At 57.6% G+C, this 14,623-nt stretch overlaps 1 protein-coding gene across 3 annotated transcripts in view; it reads right to left on the bottom strand.

Moving 5' to 3' along the window:
* Positions 1-48: 48 nt before the first annotated feature.
* Positions 49-14,623, bottom strand: part of GSE1 (Gse1 coiled-coil protein) — a 416,808-nt gene continuing 402,233 nt past the window's right edge. For 2 of the 3 annotated variants that reach the window (XM_060132503.1, XM_060132505.1), the window contains 9 exons: positions 14,052-14,350; positions 12,939-13,263; positions 9,994-10,607; positions 8,706-8,818; positions 8,197-8,467; positions 6,698-6,811; positions 5,534-5,899; positions 3,628-3,906; positions 49-431 (listed from right to left, as the gene is read on the bottom strand). In XM_060132503.1, coding sequence (XP_059988486.1) covers positions 193-431; positions 3,628-3,906; positions 5,534-5,899; positions 6,698-6,811; positions 8,197-8,467; positions 8,706-8,818; positions 9,994-10,607; positions 12,939-13,263; positions 14,052-14,350 — 2,620 coding nt within the window. In that variant the 3' untranslated portion in view covers positions 49-192. The remainder of the gene's footprint in view (positions 432-3,627; positions 3,907-5,533; positions 5,900-6,697; positions 6,812-8,196; positions 8,468-8,705; positions 8,819-9,993; positions 10,608-12,938; positions 13,264-14,051; positions 14,351-14,623) is intronic. The other variant, XM_060132504.1, reaches the window with a different exon arrangement.

Below are 14,623 nucleotides of genomic sequence, written 5' to 3'. Positions count from 1 at the left end.
GGGGGGAGTCCGACTCACTTCAAGAGCTTTCCTCCCTCCATCTTCCTGAGCAAATCACAGGAGGGGGAGACTTGACACAGGCAATATATATACACAGCATCGTCACCCTTCCAGGATCAATAGTCTGCAAATGAATGACGCTTCCCTCCTTAGGCTGAGACTGTTTTCATCTCTCAGGGGCACAATTTCCCTTCAAACCTTGTCTGTATGGGTGCTCTTGAACCCAGACTCGAAAGGCTGAACAAAAATAAGCATTATGTGTTTAAGAAAACCCCCCAGGAGCCGATTTTCATTCCTTTCCCCCACGTGTGGTGCCCTGGGACTCACCGCCATGCTGTGGGAGAGCTGCTCGGCCGTGAGACTGAGGCTGTAGTGCTGGGCCTCCAGCCGCCTGCACTGCGTCTGTAACACCTGCCGCTCTAGATTTTGCTCTGAAAAGACAAGTGATGTTGACACATTTCCTGTATGCAGGGGCCACAGGCCTGGCGAGTGTTCCCCTCTCTCTAGAGCAGCCAGCAAAGTCCTCTCCTTTGGACCACACTGCTCCCAGCCCTTCCATCATGCTGGTAAGTACATTAAGTATCACTAAAGTAAATCCAACCCAGTGGAATGAGAACCAAGGATCTAGCATTGAAAGGCAATTTTAAGGGATACAGACAGGTTAGGAAGTAATTAAGGATAAATGTATAGCCTTAAAATGCATTTTTCAAAAAGAAAGATAAGAGTTAGATATGAAAACTTTTAAGCTGTTAAAAATTTATAGTTTTAAAATAAAATCTCTGCCTTTCCAAAAGATACGGAGCCTGGTTTTAACAGGAGAGTGACTTCAAACCATCAAGGACAAATCCCTGCTTTAATAGTCTCTTCAATAAGAAGTGGACAGCTACACGTAAAAGAATGAAATTTAGAACACTCCCTGACACAAAAAATAAACTCAAAATGGATTAAAGACCTAAATGTAAGACCAGATACCATAACACTCTTAGAGGAAAACAGAACTCTCTGACATAAACTACAGCAAGATCTTTTTTGATCCACCTCCTAGAGTAATGAAAATAAAAAACAAATGGGACTGAATTTAAACCTTAAAGGTTTTACACAGCAGTGGAAACCATAAACAAAATGACAAGACAACACACAGAACGGGAGAATATATTTGCAATAATCAGACCCACGAGGGATTGGTCTCCAAAATATACAAACAGCTCCTGCAGCTCAATATCCAAAAAAAGACCCAATCAAAAAAAAAAGGGCAGAAGATCTAAACAGACATTTCTCCAGAGAAGACGTAGAGATGGCCAAAAAGCACACGAGAAGATGCTCAACATCACTAATTATTAGAGAAATGCAAATCAAAACTACAGTGAGGTACCACCTCACGCTGGTCAGAACGGCCATCATCAAAAAATCTACAAACAATAAATGCTGGAGAGGGTGTGGAGAAAAGGGAACCCTCCTGTATAAGCTGGTGCAGCCACGATGCACAAGAGTACGGAGGATCCTCAGAAAACTAAAAAAAGAATTACCGTAAGATCCAGCAATCCCACTCCTGGGCATGAAAAAAAGAAATCCCTCCTTTACATGAAGTGTTTCAGAGAGTGGAAGCCAGGGAAGGCTACCTGACTGATTTTATAGAAGCTAGAACAATCATGATAGCAGGGTAAAGTACAATAAAATCAATCTAATACCAATTAAGAATATAAATTAAAAATCTTAGAAGTACTACCAAATCAAATTCAGCAAGGAGTAAACAAGCAACATCAGAAAACATCAAGAGGTGAAAAACAAGGTTGTCATCTCAGTAAATCTAGAAAATACATTAGTTGACTTTCAACAACCGCACACCAGAAAACTCAGCAGCAACTTACTGGAGCGCTTGTAAAGTTTCACAGAAAAGAGCCCCACGGGTGTCCCTGTTCAACAGTCTACAAATGATCCTAGGCGATGCAGCATGACAAGAAAAAGGAAATGTATACAAAATTCAAAAGGAAAGAATGAAACTTTTTATTTATTGGCAGGCCTGATCATCTATGATCATCGAAGGAATAAGGGACGACAAACACTAAAACATCCCCAGTGACAACTGATACCTACCATTAGATCTAATAAAAGGAAAGTCAGCTGCTCACGGAGCAAAAATGATGTAACGCATCTAACAGTTTTTTTGGGTGGAACAAAAAAGGCGATCCTAAAATTCACCAGGGAAGCCAAGGGCCAAGAACAGCTGAGCTGTCAGAAGTCAGGGTGAGTTACTCCAGACAACGGGGAGCTGCAAAGCTACGGCAGTGACACAGGGACAGGCCAGGAGAGCACCCAGAGACAGGCCTGGGCACGTGGGGGGTACACTGCCTGCCAGGAGCACACCCCATGGGGAAGAGGGTACCCCATAAACCTCCAGGATAATTGGTTGTCTGGGTGGGAAAGAAGGAGTTACACTTCTACCTTACTCCATCCACAGAAATGAATTCTACGCATAAGAAAAGCAGAACTTGAAGACTTAGAAGGAAATGCATTTGTTACCATGTCCTTGGGGTAGGGAAGGAATTCCAACAAGGCACCAAAAAATAAACCCAGAAAAGACGGATACATTTCACTGTAAAAAGGAATGCTATTAACACATATCCTTCCGGATATACATGTACTTAATAAATTCAAAACGAGGGTTTCATTTGAAGGAGAAAAGGAAGCAAAATGTAGGAGTTGATACTATACATAAAATAGGGTAAACAACAAGGTCCTACTGTATAGCACAGGGAACTATATTCAATGTTCTGCGATAAACCCATAATGGAAAAGAACTGAATGTGTAACTGAATCACTGCTACGCACCTGAAAATAACACAACACTGTAAATCAACTATACACGTCAATAAAAAGTAAATAAAATGTAGGAGTTGACACTGGCATTCCTTTTGATTGTACTTGGCGTGTTTTAAAATATTTGAAAGGATCATGATATTCATGATAAAAATTAAGACTCCTGTATGATATGGTAATAAACAGAATTTGGGGTTGGCACTGGCCTGGGTTTTGACATGCTGGTGGCCAACAAGGGTTCGCCTCCTGTACAAAGCTCTAGTCCAGGAGGACCACAGAGCACGTGGGGGACACCACCACGTCGCTGCACAGATGCTGCACACTTGAGCAGCCTGGCCCTGTGGGGCTCGGCTAAATGAAGCAGCTTTGCACTTTCCAGGACCCTTGTACGTAGCCACAAGCGTCAGGATGGATACAATGTTTAGAAGTGCATGGAAGACAGCAGAGGGCGAGCAGGCCCAGGTTTGCGCTGTCATGCTGAGTGGGGACGGGCGCCTGGTGCCTAAATTCCTCCAGTGAGGATGGCCTCACGTTTGTCCGTGAGGAACTGCCCCTGTAAGCCAGCCTGGGCACCCACAGAAGCCCGAGGAACGGTTCTGGAAATAGGTGAAACGGCTGACGGAGACGTACCTTCCGGTGTTTCTGCCTAGTTGTGGCCCAGGGACCCTGAGAACCCTGAGAGCTAGTGCCATGACTTAGAAACAGTCCCCAGCCCGGCGACAAAATCTGGCGCTGACTGGCCTGTTAAGCTTTCCTTCCCTGCCTTTCCCGGGCCCCTCGCCTGGGCCTGCCTCCCGCTCCCCTGTGTACCTTCTACGTGTTCCTGGTAAGCTTCAAAGATGGCCTCGATCCCATGCCACTTGCGCTTCGGGGGGTCCTCGTCGTCGTCCTCTCCGTCGTCGTCCTCCTCCTCCTCTGAGTCCGGGTCCACCTCCTGTGCCAGGGGACCCTTCCTCCCGGCGGGGGGCTCCTGCTGCCCGTCGCGCTGGGCCAGAGGCAGCCGGCTGGAGGACCGCAGCTCGGGGATGTTGTAGTGGACAGAGGTGTCGATGCTGTGGTTCTGCTCTGCACACAGCACAGCTGCGCTTCCTGGGGAAGAGAAGACGGCTCATCACGGGGCCCATGGGGACCTGTGCTAGGGGCAGGCGACGGAGTCAGTGTGACTGAGGTCTCGCCGCAGACAAGACGAAGCATGGTGAGGCCTGTGCCCTTCGGAGACCGAAGACGGCACCATCAGGAGGGCTGAAAAGAGCCGTAAAGACGGCAGCAGGCAGAGCAACTAAGCCCGTGCGCCACAACTACTGAGCCTGCACGCCTAGAGCCCGTGCTCCGCAACAAGAGAACCCACTGCAATGACAAGCCCGCGCACCGCAACGAAGAGTGGCCCCCACACGCCGCAACTAGAGAAAGCCCGCGTGCAGCAACGAAGACCCAGTGCAGCCATAAATAAATAAGACAGCAGCAGGCCTAGGTTCAATTAACCGCACCACGGGTACGAGCTCAGCTGTGTTAGGCCCTGAGCTTCCGACATCGTGTTCTGTGAAACTGTGGGTTTGAGCTTGGTCTACAGTGGGCCCTCAGTAAGTATCTGCCCCCGCTCGTCAGGAAATGCAGGTGCTCCAGTCCCTGAACACACCCCGTGCCCTGCCGGCTACCAGGAGGCTGCTAACTGGCGGGGGCCTGTGTAGACAAGGTCCGCTCTGCCTTGTGGCCCTGCTGCTGGTGGTCTAACAGGCGCAAAGGTCCTCCCCACGCGGACAGCAGCCTCGGGCAGTCAGTGGACCGGTACGGCCCAAACTGTCAGGGGCTGGGTGACTTTAAAGTCCGGACAAAACAGGTGTAACATCAGGGAATGGTTGAAATGAGGCAGGAAAAATGTGTCCTCAGGCCACCGAAAAGCCTCTGTGGGTGTGTCTTAGCGGGGAGCACAGAGGGGTTTGATCCAGTCACACAGTCAAAACGTTTCCTTCTGGAAAAACACGGTTCAAGTAAATTCACAACAAACTTCCCATAAAGCGCTCCTCCTGCCTTGGAGAGTTGTTTTCAAAGGCCGCTGCGAAAACCACTGCCCTTTGCTTTGAGTATCATTTCATCTCTGCTGACAGCATTAATTTACCTGAAGGATACTGACGTCAGAGCTGTATGTCTAATAGTCAGCTCTTCTAGGTTGCAGGAGTAAAATTTCTTTTATACTTTCTTCTGGCTACTGGAGTGTACAGAAATTTATTTTACACTCAGTAGTGATTTAATCACTGAGGATTCTTTTCTAATCAACGGGAATGAAATGTACTGACCCCTGTTCTCTGACCTGCAGTGATTCCCACCAAAATGTCCAAGGGGCATGAATCTGGGGGCTCACACATGGGGCTGGAGCAACCAGTGTGTCACACGAAGTGCTCGCTGGGTCTAGTTATCAAAGGACAGGGAGCTTTCCGGGTGAGTCTGTAGGGGAGGCTGGGAAATCGTTCAGCTGTAGAAGGCATGGATCCTGTTTTTGCTGAAAAGGCTCCTCGAAGGGCCTTATTAAATTCAGACGGCCTCTCTTGCTAAGCTTCCCTGACCTGTGGTCCACGAAGCAGCACCACCCAGGCACCCGCTCCAAGCGGTGCGCTCTCAGGCCCCACCCTGGACCCGCAGAGGCAAAGCCCGCCTCTACCGCCAGGTGCCTCACACACCCCGAGCAGCGCTCCTCAACAAAGCCAGGCGGCCCCGTTACCTCTGTGCTTCTGCAGGGCTTTCTGGGTGGACTGCAGGACGGACTCGTGGAACTGATGCGCGAACTCTTCCGCCACGAAGGGCTCCCACGGCTTGCTCTTCCCGTTGATGCCGTGGGACAGCGGCACGGGGATGTCCTTGGGCGCGGGGCCCCGGATGTAGTGGAGCATGCTCAGGCTCTTCCTGCCCCCAGGGGTCTCGCTCGGCCTGGCTTTCTCGCCGCTGGCGGGGGCTGGCTCCGGGACTCGCTCCTGGGGCCGGAGCTGTTCCAGTCTCCCAGGCTCCGTGGCCTTCTGGGTGTCAGACAAGGAAGCAGTGATACCCACAGGCTTCTCCGTATCCAGAGAGGCTTGCTGCGTGGCTGGTTCTTTTAGAGACAGAAAGTGAGGAACACGTTAAGACCTGCAAATGTGAACGGGCCAACCCTGATGTCTAGAGCTTACACTGAATGAAGACCCAGGACAAAGGACCCGGACTCCAGAGCCATTTAATTAAAGGTCAGCGTGCACTGTGTGGTCTGAGACGGGGTGTGTTTAGCAGCAAGGCCATCCTTGAGAGGTGCCCCAGGAGGGCATCTGAGAAGCAGAAGGAGAATCTGAAGGAAGAAGCAAGTCGCTTCCAGTCATCCAAAAGGCAGGAAGTTACGTAGCCCGACCCAACCGGAAAGATCCAGTTAAGAGCTGAGAACAGGGCCAGACCAACAAGATTTCCTGCTCCGTCAGCAGGACAGTGCAGGAGAGTCAGAGCCACAAGAGAGAGAGACAGAAGGTGTGAAAGCAGGTACTGGAGGGGCCTGCAAAGCAGAAAAAGCGAGACAAAGACGCCGGGAGGAGGGCGAAGGGTGGATGGACGGGAGCACAGAGCCCAAGCAGCAGGTGCTGAGACCCGGGCCACCGCTGGGCGGACGGACGGCGGCCAGAGCCACGCCGACCACCGGGCACAGTCTGCCGCAGCTGGGACCCTCCCCCTGAGCCCTCTGAGCCCCGACTGCCAAGGCTCGCGCTGCGGCCGAGGAGATCCTTCCCACGCGCAGGAAGCTTGAGAGAGAGATGGAGAGAAAGAAGCACACGCTGTGTCCAGGAGGAAGACGACCTGGGGTGGTGGCCTCTGACCCTGGGCAGCCCCCGGGACAGTCCCGGGCGGTGGCGGATGGGGCTGGCCTTACCGCTCAGGGACCCAGCAGGACTGTCCCTCGGAGAGTTCCTGAGCGGGTCTGCCACCGCTGCTGACAGCGCCCTCTGCTTCATGGCCTGGAGCAGCTCAACAAGCCTCTCTTTGTCTATGAGAAAAGCAGCCCGAGATTAACAAGAGGATCGTGTCACTCCTGGGAGGGAAGGAGAGCAGGAGTCCAGCCTAGGCCGCGACCGGCAGGCGCGAGTCCTTTAGAACGAGAAACACAAAGCCACGGGGACAGGCTAGGTTTAGAGGAAGAAACTGCACTTTACAGCGAGTCCGGATTCCTCTCAGCTTTTACTACATAACATTTCAGGTGTGTTCGAGAACAGCTGTGTGTGTGCAGTGAATGACTGGTACCTGCGAGCTTCTGGGAACGAATTCTTATTTAAAAGAGAAAAAAGTTGGCTCCGACACAGGAAGCAACCCCGAAGAGCCCCACAGAACCCTGGGAAGCACAGGCTGCTTCCTGACACAGTCTCCTCCCCGCCGCCTGCCATGCGAGTGTGAATCCCACGACGGCTGCCGTTTAGGGAAAAGGGACACCGACCCGGTGACATCTGATGCCACAGATTCCCGACGCAGTTCAGGGGCCTCTCGCGGACTGAAACTTAAGTGGCCACATCGCCGGCGGCTTCCTCCAGGAATTAAGCCAGGCACAAAGATTCTCTTTACAAACAAAACTATGCGCGTTCCCAGGGATTTGCCCTGCTAATCGTGTCACTGCCCCTTCAAGAGAAAGCAAGAACGCCAGCTCACTGGTTCAACACAGTAACTGAATGCTACACCCCCGCTACCGAAATAAGTGAAAGTAACTAGATGACCAAGAAGCACTTCTGCTTTCCTCTTCCTTCTGGGAAGAGGTGAGCGAGTGCCAGCAAGGGGAACGTGGGGGTGCGCACCCCAGGAAGGCCTAGTTTTCACCTGCGCCACCATCCTGGCACTGAGCGAGCATGAGCGGCAGACCAAGGCAGCAGGTGCCCCAGAAAGGGTTCAGACCGCACCACGGGCTCCAGCCCAAGAGTCGGCCCCGACATGGCCCTTGGTGGCCAGACCGATCTGGAAGCATCTCTCAGGGCAAACTGTCCACTCAGTGGGTGTCGGCTCTGCCCAGCGGCCGCCAAGAGAAAACGCCTGCTACCAAGAAGCCTGAGCACCTTGCTCGGGAAGGCGCACGTCCACCCGCACGCAGGGCGGGCTGAACGTGCTGGGAGACCTGACAAGGGCCAAGAGCAGGCATCAGCTCACGGTGGGCTGTGCACAGAACATCAGCGCGTCTTCAGTTCCACCCGGGATGAGACAAGAACAAACAGGCTTTGAAGGGGGCCATGCAAGTTTCCGACGGAGAGAGAAGTGTGACAGGGGAGACAGTGACGCAAGTCTGTGAGAGTAGAGGGGAGCCCCAGGACGCCGCCAGGAGCCCGCGGCCCCGCCTCCTTCCTCAGAGACCCTCAGCCCTCCTGGCGAGGCCCCGCCCCACCCAGGCCTCACCTTTCCTCTTCTCAGTGCTGATGTGGGTCAGGTTGAAGATGGTCAGGAACTTCCTCTTCTCCTCGAAGTTGGGGCTGCTGTTCATCTCGTCGGGGCTGTAGCGGGTGGACAGCGCCAGTCTCGGCGAAGGCGTCTGCCGCTTGCTCTGAACCGTCGGGGGCGACGGGCTTCTTTCTCTCAGCATCCGCCGCCGCTTCCTCCGCTTCTGGGTCAGCAATTCCTCCTTCTGCTGTTGGGTGGTCAAGCCAAAAAGTTGCAAAAACTCTAGCTTCTAGATTGGGAAAGAAAACAAATGAGTTTGAAACCACTGGCGGTGGCGTGCTTCCACTGACCCAGGGGCCCCTCCTGGGGTCCTCGAAGCTCTTGTGCTGTGGCCACTCCGCGCCGGGCCTGGGAGGAGGAGGGCCCTGACGGCGTCCCAACAAGCGTGGGAAAGCCCAGAGGCAGGCACCGAGGTGAGTGCCAACAGCCCAGCCCCGCGCCTGCCCGCAGCGACGCGCCCCAGATACCTCGGAGGACGTGTCCAATTTGAGGGGCGGCTGCTCGGCCACGCAGCGGAGGTGGGCCCTAACCTCCTCCTCGTCACTCTCATCGTAGGAATCGTCCAGGTCGTAGTAGTATCCTGGAGGTGGAACGGACCTATTCAGCTGGGCAGGGAGCCTCGACTCGCCAGTGAACACACACAGGGCACTCCACCTGGCAGGCCAGGCCCTACCGCCCTTTGAGCACCCCCAAAGCCAGATTCCTTTCACCCTGGAAATGTGCATTAACCCCTAGTCCTAGGGCTTCTCAGGGCTGGCAGGTGGGGGGCAGAAAGCAGGCACCAGGCTTCCCTTGGATCCACAGACCCCAAGTGACCACGCGGTCTCCTGGCCAGCACCGATCCCCCAGCAGGGGACCGTTCATCACACAGGCCCGGGGCCACGTCCACGGCAGCCCAAGGCTGTCTGTGCACATCCACTCCCTCCTGCTCGAGAGGGGACAGGCACACTCAGGTCCCCGTCCCCTCAAAGGTATAGAGCATACATGCCAACTCCTGTGCAGAGAACAGAATCCCTGCACCCGAGGGCACCGGGGCTCTCCCCCCCGCCTTCTCACAAGGTGAGTGGAGCAGAGAAATCTTTCTGGGGCTCTACATTTAGCCTAGACCAACAACGTAGACCGACCAAGACTCGCTCGGCCTTGGCCCCCGCTTCCGGCTAAGAGGCTGAATTTAACACCGTGCAGAAGAAACTGGTCTGGACCCCTGATCCCTCCTGGTCTCACAGGGGTTGAAGGTAGGGGACAGCCATGCTTGCCCTGGGCCTGCTCGCCTGTTCTCCGTAGCTCTTTCGGGAACCCAGGGTGCCGCTGGCTGAGTCCCACCCCACCCTGTGCAGGAGCAGGAAGGAGAGGCAGCCAGAGCTCCCGCCTCCCCCGCCCCCTAGGCCGCCCACCCGCCTACAACTGGGACGGCAGCCCCAGGAGAGGAGTCCCCGCCGGGCCCTGGGCCACCCTCTCGACAGCCTCCTCCCCTTTACGCTGCACTGTTAATACTTCAGACCGTCTTACTGGCTTCTGTTCATCACCTATTAAATGTGCGTGTCTGTGGAACTGTTTTCACAGTCTACAATTTGGCTTTTCGGGATAACACGCACTGTGGCAGGACAGACGAGGGGCCCAGGTCTGTCTTCCCAGAAGTGTCAGGCAGAAGCCAGTGAACTTGCTCCCTGGAGCTGCTGAGACCCCAGGCCAGAAAGCCAGAGGGAGGAGGGAAAAGGACGGAGGAGGGAGGGCCGCGGCCGCCAGGGACAAGACCTTTCTCCTGGGCCTCCCGCCGCCGGCGCTCCTCCAGGTCCAGCTTGCTGACCAGCCTCCGTCGCTGCTGCAAGAACTCGTCGTAGACATAGGTGGGGTCGGGGCCCCGGGGCGCCGGGGGCCGGTAGGGCGAGCCCGGCTTCAGGGGCCCGGGGGTCTCCCCGAAGGGGGCCGGCGGGGCGAGCGGGGCCCGGGGCTGGCCCAGGACGGTCTGGGTGGACGGCTCGAGCTCCGCCAGGAAGTGCGCGGGCGCAGGGGTGAAGGCCTGCTGCTCCAGGCCCCCTGCCTCGCGGGCCGGCGGCTGGTACTTGTCCAGGGGGGCGGCCTCTCGCTTCCGGGGTCCCTCCTCCGCTTTCTCGGGGCAGTAGACCCTCTCCACCTTCACCAGCGGGACGGCCGCCGGGCGGCTGGGCTCAAACGGGGCGGGGTGGCCGTGCAGAGGGTGGCCCTCGGGGGCGCGCCGCGTCTCCAGCGTGCTGTCCATCAGGGACACCGGGTTCCAGAGGGCCGTGGGCACCGAGTGGTGCTGGGGCTTGGGTGAGATGAGGGGCGGGGGGCCGCCAAAGTGCTGCGGGGGGTCGCGGCCTCCCGGCTCGTGACGGCTTGGTCCCGGCCTGCGAAGGGAGCGGAAGCAGCCGTCAGCCGCGACGGCCCAGGCGTGCCAGCCCCCTGGCCCCCAGGCCGCCTGCCGGGAGCCCCGAGCCGGCCAGAGCTGGAGGGGCGAGCACGTCCTCCTCTGGGCCCCGTCCCAGGGCTGGAGGGAGGGCGGGCCTTCCGCTGCGCCGCCTTCTCTGTGGACAGCTCGCGGCAGGCGTGTGCAGGCCCGCTTTGGAGACAACAGGGAGCCCGACGTGGGCTCTGCGGGTCTAGGGCAGAGACAGTCCCGGCCCGGCCAGACCCGCTCGAGCCCGTCTCTCACCAGCGACCTCACAGCAGCTCACCCTGTGCCACCGCTTCCTGAATTCCGAGCACGCTGAGAACACACCCGCCCCCGGGTGATCCCAACTCCAGGCGAGCCACGCGGAGGGGGCCCGGCCTCCTCTCTCCCTCCGTGCTCACAGACAGCAGCAAGAGGCCGGCCTCGGGGGCCCACCCGGCCTAGACCTGCTTCCGTGGACACCCTCACAGCCGGCAGCTACGCCCAGAGGGTCTTCAAGGCCCGGGCTGGGGCCTGTCCAGGGAGCCAGGCCACCTGCCGGAGCGCGCGCCCCTGACACACAGGACCTTCCATCAGACACGCAGCTTTGCCCCGAAGCCAAACTAAGGGCCTCTTTCCTCGGTGCATTTAAAACAACATTCACCTTCCAGAGGACTACGTGGCCGCTGTTTCTCCAAAGTTTATCTATTTTCTTAAGGGAAGCCCCACGCTGCCACGGAGACCGAGGGTAAGGTCTGAGGGCACGGAAGGGGAAGGGCAGAGGCCACGGCAGGCACGTGAGCAGCCATCTCCCAGGGCTCCGCCTGCCTGGCCGAGGAGGGGGCCGGCTAATCAGAGCCACCAAGGCCACTGCGCCTCTGCTGGGCGGATACGCAAGGGAACCATATCGAGAAGCGGCAAGTCCTCAAGTAAACAGCAGAGGAATGAAACCTGTTAGCGAAGCAGTATTTCACGTGCTGTAGCCAGGCACAGCCTGGTTTTCTAACCCGGAGCCCAAGGGCCCGCAAGACCATCAGGTTTGCGCTGCTGTGGGGACCACCGAGGCCAGGTGAGGACCGAGGCAGAGGCCACCCCCGCTGGGGGCAGCAGCACACAGGCCCTGACAGCTGCGCTGGGATCTTGCAACCCCAAGCAGAGGAAGCCACCCTCGGGTGTCAGCACGCCCTGAATTTATCAGGAGATGCTGGACGTGTGCCGACTGCTCGCCCAGTCCCCTGGGTGTGACGGGGACCAGAGGAACAGAGGGCAGCTCAGAAGCAGACGAGATAGCCCCTGTATAGCCTCGGACGGGCCCAGAGAAGCAGAGGGACCGTCTGCAGCACAGACCTCGCTGTGGCCACGCTGAGCGGAGCAGAGGCCGGAGGAGGTAGGAGACCCAGGCAGGGGCCTGGCCACAGTGCACTCCCGGTCACACCCAACTAGCAAGCGAATCCCCTCAGTGGATGCAGAGGCAGGATGCAGACTGCTGGACGGGCCAGCCATGCCCAGGACACAGAAAAAAACCCACCAGTCAGCGAGAAGCTGGAGAAAGAGGGAGGGAACAAGTGGACATTTACAACGCCTCCGACCCAGAAACCCAGCACCATGGACATCAGGGGCTGGCAAGAGGCTCAGAAATCCTCCCACCCAAGCTCCTTTGTGCAAAGCTGAGGGAGATGGGCCCGGAGAAGGCGAGCGGGGTCCAGCGAGCCCCAGGCCTGGCCAGGCTCTCGCCACCAACTCTGGTGTGGGTCTCAGCCCGGCCCTTCAGAGTGAGCCCTGGAGGGAGGGAAGGTGGGGTGGGGGACACAAGGTGACAGCCAGATCAGCAGACGGGGACCAGCGAGGCCCCACGGGCAGCTGTAAGAAGAAGGAGCCCAGCTCACAAGGCAGGTGTCGGCAGCCAGGGGTCCCAGAGACAGGTGCAAAGGCCTCTTGGAAATTTTTTAGAACAGGGCTGGAAAAACGGGTATTTTTTAAAATTACAAAAGCAGTAAAATTAATTTTTTGTTTGATTAAAAATTAAAGCGAGTCCTCCTTCTCATTAAAAAAAAAAGTTTGGGCAGAGGGAGATGGAAAGGACATAATTATTGAATGAAGATTCTCCGTAGCCCTCCTTCAGGCGCCGCGAGCGTCGCTGCTGGGAAGCAGCTGGGCCGAGGCTGTAGACACAGGTTACTCGGGGATGGACGCCCCTGAGCAACGCCTTCCCTCCTCACCGCTCCCTCCTCCAGGCCAAAGCGGGGGTTAGACAAGTGACAACACGCAGGCTCCCTCGTGCAGACGCCGCCCCCATCCCCGGGCCCACCTGGCACTCTCAGGCCTGTGCTCCGCGTCCGCGGGCGCCGGCGGCCGGCCCAGGTCCAGGTGCTGCTCCAGCACCTGCTGCCGGAACTCAGACACCTGCGACTGGCGGTCCTCCTTCTCCTGCCGCAGCCGCCGCTGCCGCGCCAGCCACTTCTCCTCCTCGTTGGTGCGCTGGAGGAGCAGGGCCGTGGCCGCACTGCTGCCCGGCAGAGAGAAGAGGCCGTGGGTGGAGAGGAGGCCGGGCACGGGGTGGTGCGGGGCGGCCGCCGGGTGCAGGGGGTGCTGCACGGGCTTGGGTGCCTGCAGGCCCGCGTCCTTCAGCTTCTCTGTGGGGGAGAAAGGCTGTCACGGCGGGATCTCAGCGCCAGGCTCAGTCCCTCCCTGCTGCCCGTCCTCCCGGAGGAGACGTGCACCACCCTCCAAGGGCCTCCCCGCGGCCGGGCCAAGACAGCCAGGGGCATGGATGCTCCCGGGCGCTCGCCTCATCTGGGTGACACGCTGGGTGTGGGTGTGTGGGGCCGGCTCACGCCCACACGCCAAAGCAGACTTGAACTCTGGGAATCACCCGAGCCGGCTGCTACAAGTTAGATTACGCGTACGTATGATAAAATAAAATGTTAAAAACTAAGGCTAGGGCTTCCCTGGTGGCGCAGTGGTTGAGAGTCCGCCTGCCAATGCAGGGGACGCGGGTTCGTGCCCCGGTCCGGGAAGATCCCACGTGCCGCGGAGCGGCTGGGCCCGTGAGCCATGGCCGCTGAGCCTGCGCGTCTGGAGCCTGTGCTCCGCAATGGGAGAGGCCACAACAGTGAGAGGCCCACGTATGGCAAAAAAGAAAACAAACTAAGGCTAACAAATACTTAAAACTATCCCTTCCTAAGAATTATGTCACGTTTTACCACGGTGCACAGTCTTTCAGCTGTCTACCTATATCTGTCTTCTCTGTGTCGTGTGCCTCTCCCCCCGGCTCCCTGTCTGGGGACATCAGGCGCGTAGCTTGCAAAAGGCATGGTGTGAATCTGCTCCAGGCCGGCGGGCAGACGCTACGCGGCAGGGCCCTTTCCTCGGGGAGCCCCCCAGCACGCAGCTCCCCGCGCACGGTCCTCCTCTCGGGTACCTGCTCGGGTTGGGGTCAGCTGCTCCGAGGCCTTGCCCCGCTCCTCAGCGGCGTGGCCCCGTAGCCCGTGCAGCTCGCCCACGGGCAGGAAGGCCGGCTCCAGCGCCTTGGCGGCCAGCAGCTCCTTCTCGCGGGCCCGCTGCTCCCGCTGACGCTCCAGCTCCCGCTCGCGCTCCAGCTCCTTCTCCCGCTCGCGCTCCTTCTCACGCTCCCGCTCGCGCTCCTTCTCACGCTCGCGGTCAGCCTCCCGCTCGCGCTCCCGCTCCCGCTCCCGCCTCAGCTCCTCGTCCATCTGCATCCTGCGGGGCGAGCAGAGGGAGATGTGACCTCCACCGCGGGGGCGCTCGGGGCCGGGCCTGGCCGCTAGGGAGAACCCCCAGAAGCAAGGAGCTGACACCCGAGACCAAGGTTTTCGTGAAAAAGCCAGCATTCCCATCCGAACGGTGGCGGGAGGTGAGGCGGGTTCTACTCTCGTTTAACGCGCTAAGAGACTCAAAGTCCATTAGATCAAAAGTTGTGCACCAACTCCCGAAGCGCCATGGAACACTCACGGGCGGGGGCTGGAGATTCTG

Source organism: Lagenorhynchus albirostris, chromosome 19 (assembly GCF_949774975.1).
Source record: "Lagenorhynchus albirostris chromosome 19, mLagAlb1.1, whole genome shotgun sequence".
Taxonomy (NCBI): Eukaryota; Metazoa; Chordata; class Mammalia; order Artiodactyla; family Delphinidae; genus Lagenorhynchus; species Lagenorhynchus albirostris.
The sequence above is the reverse complement of the archived record's forward strand: the minus strand, read 5'-3'. Positions and strand labels throughout refer to the sequence as shown.